This window comes from Myotis nattereri, assembly GCF_964212035.1.
Source record: "Myotis nattereri genome assembly, chromosome: 1".
In the NCBI taxonomy this organism is placed as follows: domain Eukaryota; kingdom Metazoa; phylum Chordata; class Mammalia; order Chiroptera; family Vespertilionidae; genus Myotis; species Myotis nattereri.
The window spans coordinates 161,270,886-161,284,276 of NC_138075.1; the positions used below are offsets into that span (position 1 = coordinate 161,270,886).

General features: G+C 39.7%; 1 protein-coding gene across 1 annotated transcript in view; it reads right to left on the reverse strand.

Annotated features, from left to right (window-relative positions):
• Positions 1-13,391, reverse strand: part of BANK1 (B cell scaffold protein with ankyrin repeats 1) — a 326,025-nt gene that overhangs the window by 285,586 nt on the left and 27,048 nt on the right. Inside the window, exon 2 of the mRNA XM_081113839.1 lies at positions 547-945. Coding sequence (XP_080969965.1) covers positions 547-945 — 399 coding nt within the window. The remainder of the gene's footprint in view (positions 1-546; positions 946-13,391) is intronic.

Below are 13,391 nucleotides of genomic sequence, written 5' to 3' on the forward strand. Positions count from 1 at the left end.
TGTTACATGGAACTGTAATTAATTAATGAAGGAGCCCTTGCATTTTGCTCTTTAACACAATGGATATGTGATTAAAACAAAATTTGTTTTTAAAGTTAATAAAAATAACAGTATTTTATGCCAGTAATAGATGTCATCCAATCATCAACACAGCAAAAGCTCTGTAGTTCTAAATCAGACCTTCAAACATTGGACTGCTACTGCGTGGTAACATTACAGCAAGTTAAGTAGGAAACTAGCTTCTAGCAGCTTAGCATACCATTTTTGTTCAGCCAAGTATAATCTTATATAAGCTTCCCTAAGAAATATGTTTATGAACCATTTTAGAACAATCCATAAGCCCTTATTGGAATATTGCTAAAAACTAACAACCTCTATGCATTTTGAGGAAAGTGCAATATACTCTTAAATAAATTCACTTTCATTTTTTCTTTTTTATCCTAACATCCAGTTATTCATTATTTAAAAAACTTTAGATTTTTTTTTAAAGTATAATAAATAGACAAAAATAAAAACAAATACATAAGGAAGATTTGGTAACACTACCTTCAAATATGATGCTCTCGATTACAGAGATGTAGTCTTCGGGCCCCTGCTCAGTTGAGATCTCCCATCTGCCTCCAGGGACATTTAACAACTTGTAGAGCTCATCTGAACTCGCCACCCCACACAGTAGGGTAACCACACTGTCTGGTGAGTGAAGTACCTTTTCCAGGAACTGACATTTCTTTGGAGTTAAGTCTTTAAGCAGGCTCTCTGATAGTATCAAAAGTTTGCATTTGTAAGAGTTTAAACTCAGCAATTCCAAATCCCGAAGAGAGTAATTCTCCAAGCTGTACAACAGGATTGCTTCTCTTTTCACAATATGTAAAAATACTTTCCTCAAGTACAGAGCCCATTCCTCAGCATCCTCTTCATATAATATCAGGATGTCTTTTGTATTTTCTGGGAAAAGAGACAATAATATATTACTTTTCTTATATTTAAAATGCTAACAGATTGTTATATTGTTATTTCTCAAACACTTTAATGTACTCCTTAGGGAATGTATTAATTTGCTTATATGAGAGACTAATAACATAATTCATATTATCCCCATCATAATCATATGGGATTAAACTAATCCTTCAGATGCAACAGAGTTCACGCTTTGTGTAAGTCCGCACTGTATTCACTGTACAAATGGGAATCTAGAAGATGCTCAAAGGAAGTGAGAGGCCTGGCAGTAGAACAGGAAGAATATTCTATAGAATTAGGGTATGGCTCTGCCAGTAACCACAAATTTACCTAGGTTATGATATTTAACCCCTTTGATCCATTGTTTCTTTTACCTAATGAATCAGATTATTCTGAGAATAAGAGAATTTACATTAGAGAACCTTAAAATTTTCCTTCCTGGTCAAGATGGGTACATAAAGACAGGTTATAGAATTTCCATGCCCAGAACACCAACAAAATAAAAATAAGAAGAAATTCAATAGTAAAAAGAACCAATAAAGGATACTATTGCCTGTCAAAAACTATAAAGTTGATTCTGATAAAATAAATAGAAGGTTCTGGTGGGGAAGTACTAATCCTAAACTTATCTCCCACCCTAGAACTAGTACCAATGAAAACCACCAGTTTTTCTCATGATATAAAAACTATCTCTGATGACAGATGCTTTCTCTTTCAACTCATTGATTCCTACAGGATGCCTAGCACTATTTCTTGAACAAATATTTGACAACAATTTAAAATATATTTACATATACAGAATGAGAAAAAAAAACATCTGGCAGAAAACATATGAGAAGCATATACTAGTTGTGTATGAATCATCAGTAAGTTGTTATTCTCTATGTAGTGTCTCACCCAGCCTGAATGCTAAATAAATTGTTGAACAAACACAGAGTGTCATAATTCAGCATTTTTATGTTTGAGGAACAGTAGAGGAGATATTATAACTAGCCAGAGTAACTGCTGTATAGTTATGGAATAATTGCAGTAAAACTTAAACCAATAATATTTTTAATTACCAAGTACTTGAAATAAAGTAGGACTTTTCCTATTTAACATATGTTATTCACTTAATTCTCAAAATTACCCTGTTAAGAAGTAATGTGATTCTGATTTTACAGATGGGAAAATGAAACTGGTATTGGAATTAGGATTCTAATGCAGGCAGTCTGACTCCAGCCTGTACTTTTAACCTCGAAGAGCAAAGATCACAGTAACATTATTTAAAAGATTCAAATAGATTTATTATAGTGAGATGAACTAGATTAGTTAATATTAAGTGGTCTATAAATTAATGCTAAATATGCAATGTATGTGAAAGCTTACTGGGAATCTGATTTCCTCTCAAGGGAAAAGATAAAATAGACTATATGACGTACTCTAAGAGCAGTTATCTATGAAGAATTTATAGAACTTCCTTCTTGACCCTCAAATTTAAATCAATAAAATTATAGACTAAACTATGAAGGTATATTAAAGTATAGCATGAATACTGCCACATTATGTGGTTGGGTATCACACTACCATAGAAAGACAATCATAAGAAATCAATTCCAGAGACAATCATAACCTACCTTTCAAAACTGCCCAAGAAAATTACTCTTTCTCAATACTTTATGGTTATTTTTTCTTATGTTGAAAGTGAGTTTTCCTTTTACATTTGTATTGACTTACACTGAATCAATAATCGCTGTTTGACAGTTTTTAAAAACCTGAGAATTAGCATTTAAAGTCAACCTTTCCTTTTCTATAGACTGACTTATTTGGGTCTTTTAATCTTTAATTTTCTCAATTATTACTTACTAAGATTTTCCATGTACCAAGGTATGTTGCTAAGCATTTAACATGCATTACTTCATTTAATAGTCACAAAATTGCATGAAGTTAGCTTTATTATTCTTATTTTACTGATAATGACATTGAGCCTCAGCGAGGTTAGGTCAGGGCCATGAAGATAGTAATTGATATTCCTGCTGCTTTCTAATCTTTTTGTATAAAACTGCACTGAGTCAAACTGCAAAAGTCAATAAAAGGCCTTTTCATATCCATGGTATTCTTTTCCCTTATCCTAGAAAATACAAGCTTGTCTTTGAGTAACATCTGAACTATAGCTCCAACAAGAGTTCTCTATGAAGTCTCAAAAGGAGCCTACTGGCCTTGACCTTGCAATGCACTTCCATGTATACACTTAAACTAAATAAAATGGTAATCATCACTCTGCCCATTTAAGGAGCTCTATCGTCATTAAGGTTGGCCAATTTTAATAGGCTGTGAAATGAAAGCAATACATGATGAACCTAAAATATAGAAATGCAGAATTTTCATTCCTGAAAGCTTCAATTTGTGATTAAGGTCTGCAAATAAAGTATTTAAAATGCAAATATCCAATCTAGCAACATAAAGTAAATGAGAATATTACACAATGGTAGGAACAAAATGGAGCCATATTAATTTTTATAAATGTACTATAAAGTGTTCTTTCAGATTTCATAATAATGCCTTATTTATCTTGCAAAATATTATAACAAATCCTTAAACTTGAAAGTAATTGTATCAGTAACATATCAATAATTGCTTTGGCACCAATAATAGATTATACTACATTTTGCCAAAAGAATGAGACTTATCATAAATCAAAATTCTTCTTAATACATATTTATAGCTTCAAATGGTAGATTTTTTTCTTTTTTAATAAGATCCCATATCTTCCTCATGTTTGTGCATAATGAAGAAAGATTACATGTATATCTATTCAATATTATATTTTTTCTAACTGGTAACCTAAGTACAGGAAAAACAAACAGAAAATTACAAAGAAATGATTTGCAGCCATAATGGACTCAGTAGTGATTGAAAGAAACATTAATCTCGATATAATCACACACAAATATATTAGTACTCAGATTATATAGTAAATATAACTGGAATGATCTTATACTCTAACTTCGTACTCCAGTACAACAGGGGAACAAAACTAGGGATTTTCCATAGGATGAAGGTAGTAAAACAGTATAACTCATATTTCTCCTCCAGGAAAGTTGGTTAATTTCACTTATTCATAGTGGCAAAAAGTACCAGGTGTTTTCTGTATATATCTGTAGTAGATGCTGCTGATGTCCATCCCATATCTCCCTGGCCACCAGCTACATCTTGATGGTCAGTTGTTAAGCACACTGACCTCTGCTTTGCTGGCCTGGGGACTTTCTTTGGAGCTGCGGGAGCTGCCTCAACCCATGTAACTGCCTGGCAGATCAGAAGTGCTGGGGATTTAGTGCATAGAGGGCTGGCGGAGGGGGGTGGGGGGGGGAGGGCTGTCAACCCTAGTTAATGAAGGATGGAAATCAATGTGCACAGAACTCAGCTTCTGCCATCTTCAGTGGGGCAATTCTGAGGTTTGTTCTACAGAGTAATGAGAGGGTTTCCAGGGCTATTGAATTATAACTGCTCATAAAATTATTCTGCTAATTAATATACACCTTATTGCTTCCCCCCCTTCTTGTCTCACATTTCCCATTTTTCTCACTAGTACTGAGCTCACCTCTAAGTAAAATACCTGCATTTGTGTCCATTTCTCAGTCTTCTTCAAGGGAAATTAACATATATGTTAATTAACCTAGTTCTTCCTTTTAAATACAGGAAAGTACCAACACATTTTAAGATTATGCTTTTCAGCTACAGTGAAAAACATCCAGTAAATTTATTTTTATACAAATGTAAAACTTTCCCCTTTCTTCTTCTGTTTAAGATGCAAATAGATGTTTTCATGCTTTACAGAACAACCTTGGAGGATATGTTTTTTCTCTAAAAAAAAACATAGTGTTAACTTTTACGCATTTATTTTGCTAAGACCTTTTACTCCTCACATATAAACTGCAAATGTTCAACTCCCATTGCTATCAGTTTTTATCACTAGAACATATTGTTAATATTTTACTTAAAATTATAAACATAAGATTTTAGATCTGTAAGGAGGTTTTAAAATGTTTCAAACTTATTTAGTCCAAGTTTGTGCAATTCTATTTTTTCAATGTCCATCTCCTTTCCCAGCTCTGATTGCCATTCCTCTACAGATTATTGAATCTAAGATAACGGTGACCATAAGACAGCCCTTTATTGTAAGAATACTGTGATCAAGTAAGCTATAATACACTATAAGTTTTAGGATGAATTCTGATTTCAGAGAATTTGAGTAGGCCAAAACAAACAAACAAAAACATTGTCAGAATCGATTAAATATGGTAGTAATATCATCTCACACAGTCTCTTAAAGGGCTTCACATTTCTCCACTTCACACTCAAGAACGATTTCCTTAGGACCTGAATATTTTCTGTGATCTCTCCAGATTGAATCTTCCCCTAGAGAGCATGCATATGCACTCAGAGTTACAACTTCAGTAGCAGACAAACCCCCTTCAAGATTCTTAAACTAATGTAAAACAACGGTTTTAACAAATTGGAACCATAATTCAGAGAAAAGATTGGGGCAGAGATAAGGCTGAGAACTTTTTTAAAATATATTTTTATTGATTTCAGAGAGGAAGGGAAAAGGAGAGGGAGAGAGAGATAGAAACATCAATGATAAGAGAGAATCATTGGTCAATTGCCTCCTGCATGTCCCACACTGAGGATACAGCCCCCAACCTAGGCATGTGCGCTTGACTGGGGATTAAACACTGAGCCACACCGGCTAGGCTAGGTGAGGCTGAGAACTTTTAACTCCCAAATGTCCTTGGCTCTTTCTTTACTGGAGAAACCTACATTCCATCTAAAAACAAACAAACTAAACAAAATAAAAAGTTTTCAAAATTTTCACTTGCAGCAATTGCCTTAGAAGTGATGTCAACTTTTTTCATTATGTATGCCAGGAGTGGGGAAATTCCAGACCTTGGGAGGGCCATATAAGGCCCACAAAACCATTTGATCTGGCCTTGCCAAGACATGAGGGGTGAGTTAGTTAAATGTTTGACCAAATAAAGCAGGTTAATTTTTAAGTTGATAATTTTGTATGGCCTGAGAATGATGTTATAAATATCCAAGTGGCCCTGGGTAGAAATAAAGGTTCCCCACCCCTGATTATGCCAACACCCCTCAATAATTGCCTCTAAGATCAATACCTAGAGTTAGACCCCATAAGTGAAAGAAGTATTTGAGAAACTATTTCATACACAGAAATTATTATAGGGTTTTGCCCATATGTATTAGCAAGAGTCTGAAAAGTTCATATGGTTTTTAATATTTATTAGACCAAGAAGGACAAAATGGATGATTGAATCTGGTTGAATTTATGAATATGATTGTATTCACACAGGATTCAGGTTTTAATGTTGTCTCAATTATCTGGGATGTCCTTAACAGCCTACTAGAATGGATAATTAAAGCTTGGGCACGTAGTGGTCTGCAGCCAATGTGATTACATAGTCAATAATTGCCTGCCATCAAGGAGAAAGGGGGTCACAGCTATACTTCTTCTATAAAGGGCTAGGTAATAAATACTTTAGGTTTTGCAGTGCACATAAAACATCTTCTCTTCTCTTTTTCTTCCCTCTTTCCATCCTTCCTTCCTCCCCTCCTGCTTCCTCCTCTTCCTCCTCCTCTTTCTCTTCTTCCCTTTAAAGTGTGAAAACGATTCACACAGGCTGTACAACAAACAGGCCACCAGCTGGGTTTTGCCTATTGGTTGCAGTTGCTGACCTTTGCTCCAAAGAGTTCTGGCATTCCCTTCACCAAGCTATAAGAAATCCAATCATGAAAGCTCTGTGATGTCTGCCCCTGTAGCCTGGAGCCAATGATGAGAACTAGATATTTGAATTGAACTTTTGATGTCAATGGGAGATAATGAAGTCTGAATTGATGAAGAATGAATGGCAATACTGAAGCATTAAAGGCAATTCAAGAAACCAACGTGTTTTTCCCTGCAGGGGCCTGTTGTAAAGAATATATCTGAGGGTCCTTAAGAATGAAATGTATGTATAGCCCACAAAGCTCTAATTTCATGTTTATAAAGAAAACAATTTTAGATTTGAGTGCAAAAACTAACTGGAGTTACCATGGTGGGGATTCACAGCCTCCTATCTTGTTTCAGACTCATAGTCCTTTGACTAAGGGAAGGCCAAGTCCCTTTGAGAAAGGATGCTTCTGTGTGGCTAAACATGTATACAATGCATCCTTTTCCAAGCATTCTCCAGTCCTGCAGCCATGTGTACTGGGGGAAAAAGGAATATCCACATCTTCCAGTTCTTACTAGTTACCATCTCCACTGACAAATTCCTGAAGACCCAATATGCCACCATGGCACACATGTAAGAGTGGCAACTTATGGAAGTAAGGTGTAATGGTATATCACATCAAGCCTTAGATGCATCTCATAGAGATACTCTGTGAGTATTTTTAAGCCATGAATGTGTAGTGGCAATATATACACACAGGAAATGGCTGAATATTTACAGAGAATGAGAATATTATGGTAGGAAGGAAAAAATATAAGTCTCTGGAACTGTTCAACCCCGTTCCTCCATCATCACCAAAATAGCAAACTAAAACAAATACTGGGATAATTATAAAGATTAGTGCCACCAACAAAAATTTGAATGATGTAATAATGGTGGTATTGCTTCACATCTCTGCTTAGCTCATTGGTTTGCTGGTATAAAACAACTGGTGATTTTCATAAATATAACCAGGTGTTGATATCAACGGCTGCTGTACACGTGACCTCTTTACTGGATGTGAATGTGTCTGAAATGTACTAGTACCAGTCCCAAGTGAAGGGTGGCTGCATTTCAGGCTCACTCATGGTGGTCCCTGAAAAAGAATGGTGGGAGGAAATTTTCCTAATTGTCCGAACCTTAAGCGGTCTCTCTAATTGTCCACTTTGCTTTGAAGGAAAGGCCTGGGCTATGGATCTATATTTGTTAAAAGAAGAAAGAGTGGACAAGGATATGCTTATTTCAGAATTAGAATATATAAACTAGGTTACTAATTAAGAAAACATATCTTTGCAATATGAGCCTACAAGTTACTTTCTTCTATGTAATGATATCTTTGCATTCTTTGTATCTTATATAAATGCAAGTTAGATTTGAATTCATGTTTCCCTGTTTCTTTGTGAGTAATTGGGCTAGTATAACAAGCCTATGGCCACATTGGTGATCAACAAATGCTTGCTGAATATTTTCTAGAATTACAACTGAGGTCCCAATAGGATCAAGGTTAGATCACTTTTTTATATGGCTGTAAAAAAAAATTCATCTTGGAAATACCTTTCCCTGTGGCAAAGTACTTTCCACAAACATAAAGTTAATTTCAAAGAAAAACATATAATTCAGCAAAGTTGGGATACAGATCTTGAAGATATGAAACAGATATTATCCTTGAGTAATTACACCACTAGACTAAATTTTCATGACTTACACGGATTTGTCAAATGCATAAAAATGTATATTAAAAATCAAATTTTAAGGAGAAGATCCAAGATGGCAATGTAGGCAAATGCCTGTACTTGCTGCCTCCCACAACCACATCAAAATTACAACTAAAGTACAGAACAACCATCATCTAGGACCACCAGAAAGCCAGCTGAATGGAAGTACTACAACTAGAGAAGTAAAGAAGCAAGCACACTGTGACTAGGAGGAGGTACGGAGAGTGGAATGGGCTGGTCCGGCACCCACATGGGCTGCTTTTTTAATTAGGAGGGAGATTGCCTCTGTGGAGGCTGCCCAGAGGACTAAGGGGTCCCAGGCCCACACCAGATGCCCAGCCAAGGGTCCCAGAGCAGGGAAAAGAAGTCTCTATTGGCAGTAAGAATTACAGGCTGTAAAAACCAGGGCGGATTGGGGCTGAGTGACACACAGGCTGCTGGGGACCCAGCTGCTCCTCTTAAAAGGCCTATACCACAAACTTAACTTACAAGGTCCTGCTTCCTCCTGCTCCCTCTGAACTCCAGTGCTGGGAGAGGCTCTGGGGGACCCAGACACATACAGGGGGAAACTGGGCTGTCTGGCATCAGGGCAGGAACTCGGGAGCAGCTTTCTTCAAGACAGAGCTGCTGGCAGTGGTCATTGTTCCTGTGCTAGGACCTCCCCTTCGAAGGGCTGACTGGCAGCCATTGCTGTTTGCTCCACCCTGGTGATCCCCTGAGACCTCGCCCCACCCAATTTATAAACCCATCCAAGCTGTGTGCAGCAGCTTTTGCATATGAATGCCCTATCCTTTCTCAAGCTAAACACCTGTCAAACAAGATGCAGCTGGTTCAGGAGCTCCAAACATCAATAAAAGGCCCAAGACCTGGCACCAGCACCAGCCTGCCTTGCTTCACAGCTGGGCCTTGTCTAGGCACTGCCAAACCCAAACAAAGAGGAGGATCTGCAGATCCCTCTGTAGCTCCTGGTTGGTGGCCCCAGGCAGTGGGTGACTTTGCACCTCCCTGGAGACCCAAGAGCCTGTGTACCCAGTGGTCAGTGTAAAACCATACCAGATTACAACTCTTCATATCCATAAGTAACACACTCATGGAGCAGACTCAGGGAGCACCAAAGCCCCACTGAAGCAAGTCCTTCCCCATAAGGGTGTCTCCTGCACAGCAGCTCTCACACTGTAGTCACAGCTTGTCCCCATAGCAAATTGGCCTGGAAGTCAATTCCTCCCAGTGATACCAACAGCAATTAAGGCTCAACTACAACAAGACTGTGCACAAAATCCACAAAGGGGTGCACCAAGAGTGTCCACCTCAGGTGATTGGGGAGGCTGAGCTACTGGGCCCTACAGGACACCTACTGCACAACCCCACTCTATCAACTCAAGGAGACTTTGCAGCTACCCAATACATAGAAACAAATATGGAAGCAGCTGAAATGCAGAGACAAAGAAACATCACAAATGAAAGAAATGGGAGAAAGCAAACTACTGGATATAGAGTTCAAAACCACAGTTTTAAAGTTACTCAAGAATCTTCCAGAAACCTCCAAAGGACTTAATGAGACTTTCAAGGATCTTAGTGAGAATGCCAAAAAAAAAAAAAAAAAAAAATGGAAAAGGACCAGTCAGAAATTAAGCATACACTGACTGAAATAAAGAATAATATATAGGGATTCAACAGTAAACTAGAGCAGCAGTCACCAACCAGTGATCTGTGGACCACTGGTGGTCTGTGAGGTCCAAAAGGTTGGCGACCACTGGGCTAGAGTATCCCAAGAATCAAATAAATTATTTGAAATATGAGGAAGCAAAAACCACCCAACCAGAAGAGCAAAAAGAAAAAAATATGAGGATAGTGTAAGGAGCCTCTGGGAAAACTTCAAGCATACCAACATTCGAGTTATGGGGATGCCAGAAGAAGAGAGAGAGCAAGATATTGAAAATCTATTTGAAGAAATAATGACAGAAAACTTCCCCTACCTGCTGAAAGAAATAGACTGACAGGTCCAGGAAGCACAGAGATCCACAAACAAGAGGAATTCAAAGAGGACCACACCAAGACACATCATAATTAAAATGCTGATACAGGAGTTTTTGCACTGGAACACGTGGTGTTCCCCTGGGCCGGATGGCTTTCTCAGATTCTTTGTCCGTCAGAGTCAAAGAATGAAACCACTGATGGAAGATGGTATAGCAAATGTGGAAATTTACTGAAGAACAAGCACAGACTCCTACATGGGGAGGGGGAAAGAGTCCCACCAAATTCCTTTTTCCCCTTTTTCCCCTTTTTATAAAGGCTGCAGGTTTTGTGCCTCCATATCCCCTCTGATTGGCCACCAGTCCCCTTTGGTTTGGTCACTATAGCAAAGGTCAAACCTCACATAGGACATGTAAGGTCCTCCTTTATTCTGTAAATATAAACCTTTGGCTACTCCCAGTTTCCTCATCTTATGGAAATGTAACTTCTGCCTTTCCCTTGTCTTATGGAAATGTAACTGTTGCCTCTCCGAACTCTTTTGTTTTATGTAAATGTACCCTTTTATAACTCTGTAGCCGTGTGTTTTTTCCATGGACCCCCTTAATTTTAAAAATTCCCTAAACCTGCCTATTTCACCCCTAAAATTCCTTTTTCAATGCCAAGAGCATTGAAAGAATCATAAAAGCAGCAAGAGAAAAGGAGTTAGTTACCTACAAGGGAATGCCCATATCAGTGTCAGCTAATTTCTCAACGGAAACTATGCAGGCCAGAAGGGAGCAGCAAGAAATATTCAAAGTGATGAATAGCAAGAACCTACAACCAAGATTACTCTACCCAGCAAAGCTATAATTTAGAATTGAAGGACAGATAAGGAGCATCGCAGACAAGAAAAAGCTAAAAGAGTTCATCACCACCAAACCAGTATTATATGAAATGCAGAAGGGTATCTACACTAATAAAAGACAAGGATGCTAATTAACCATACCTTTGCTATGCCCTAAGCCACGCCCACCAGCTAATCAGAGCGACAATATGCAAATTAACCCAACCAAGATGGCGGCTGGCAGCCACAGAGCAGGAGCAAGCAGGAGGCTTGGTTGCCTGGGCAATGGAGGAAGCCAATCTTCCCACCAGCCCTGAGCCAGCTGTGGTCTCCGCTAAAGGCAACAAAGTTTCAATTATAGAAGATACACAAATCCCAGATACCTGCGTCCAGCCAGACTCCCCTGGGAGCTTGGGTGGCTGGGGATTGTGGCCAGCCTGCAAACAGCCATCAGCCCCTCAACCAGGCTGGCCAGGCACCCCAGTGGGGACCCCCACCCTGAAGGGGATGTGGGAAGCCTAAAAACAGCCATCAGCCCCTCACCCAGGCTGGCCAGGCACCCCAGGGAGGACCCCCACCCTGAAGGGGCTGTGGCCAGCCTGCAAGCAGACATCAGCCCCTCATCCAGGCTGGCCAAGCACTCCTATATAATAAAAAGGTAATATGCAAATTGACCCTAACAGCAGATCGACTGGGAATGACTGGTCCCTATGACACACACTGACCAACAGGGGGCAGATGCTCAATGCAGGAGCTGCCCCCTGGTGGTCAGTACGCTCCCATAGGGGGAGCTCTGCTCAGCCACAAACCAGGCTGACAGCTGCCATACAATGGTGGTGGTGGTGGGAGCCTCTCCCGCCTCCTCAGCAGCGCTAAGGATGTTTGACTGCAGCTTAGGCCTGCTCCCTGCTGGCAAGTGGACATCCCCTGAGGGCTGCCAGGATGCCAGAGGGATGTCTGACTGCCAGGTTAGGCCCAATCCCCCAGGGAGCGGGCCTAAGCCAGCAGGTAGTCATCCCCTGAGGAGTCCCTGATTGCTAGAGGACACAGGCTGGGCTGAGGGACCCCCCCGAGTGCACAAATTTTTGTGCACCAGGCCTCTAGTCCTGTATAATAAAAGCCTAGGTGGTGTCACGAGACAACCTTGTGCAACGTCGTCACAAGATGGCCCCCACAAGATGGCTGCCCCAAGACAGCCACCACAAGATGGTTGCCACAAGATGGCTGGCAGGGGAGATCAGGTGAGGGTGATCGGGCCAGAAGGGGAGGGCATTTGGGGGCGATCAGGCCCATAGAGGAGCAGTTAGGTGTCAATCAGTCCAGCAGAGAGCAGTTAGGGGGTGATCAGGCTGGCAGGCAGAAGCATTAGGGGCAATCAGGCAGGCAGGCAAGCGGTTAGAAGCCAGTGGTCCCGTATTGTGAGAGGGATGTTCGAATGGAGTAGGACATCCTCTAGGTCAGCGGTTCTCAACCTGTGGGTTGCGACCCCTTTGGGGGTCGAACAACCCTTTCACAGGGGTCGCCTAAGACCATCAGAAAACACATATATAATTACATATTGTTTTTGTGATTAACCACTATGCTTTAATTATGCTCAATTTGTAACAATGAAATTGGGGGTCACCACAACATGAGGAACTGTATTAAAGGGTCGCGGCATTAGGAAGGTTGAGAACCACCACTCTCAGCGGTCCCAGATTGGAGAGGTGCAGGCAAAGTGAGAGACACCCCCTCCCCCCGTGCACAAATTTCATGCACCGGGCCTCTAGTTCTTTAATAAGAGGAAGAAGAAGAAAAAGGTAAAGATAAAAAATATAAACAACAAAGTGGCAACAAATACATATCTATCAACAATTAAATCTAAAAATCAAATGAATAAAAAATCTGATAAACAGAAGAAACTGGTGAATGAAGTAGAATCAAAGGCATGGAAATGGAACAGACTAACGATTCTCAGAGGGAAGGGGGGTAGAGGGTGGGAAGAGATTAGACAAAGATCTTATATGCATATAGCATTACCTACGGACACAGACAATAGGGTGGCAAGGGCCTGGGGGTAAGGTAGGAACTAGGTGGAAGGGAGCTATAGGGGGGAAAAAGAGGGACATCTGTAATAATCTCAACAATAAAGATTAATTTAAAAAATCAAACTTTATGTACATTGTACCTCAATAT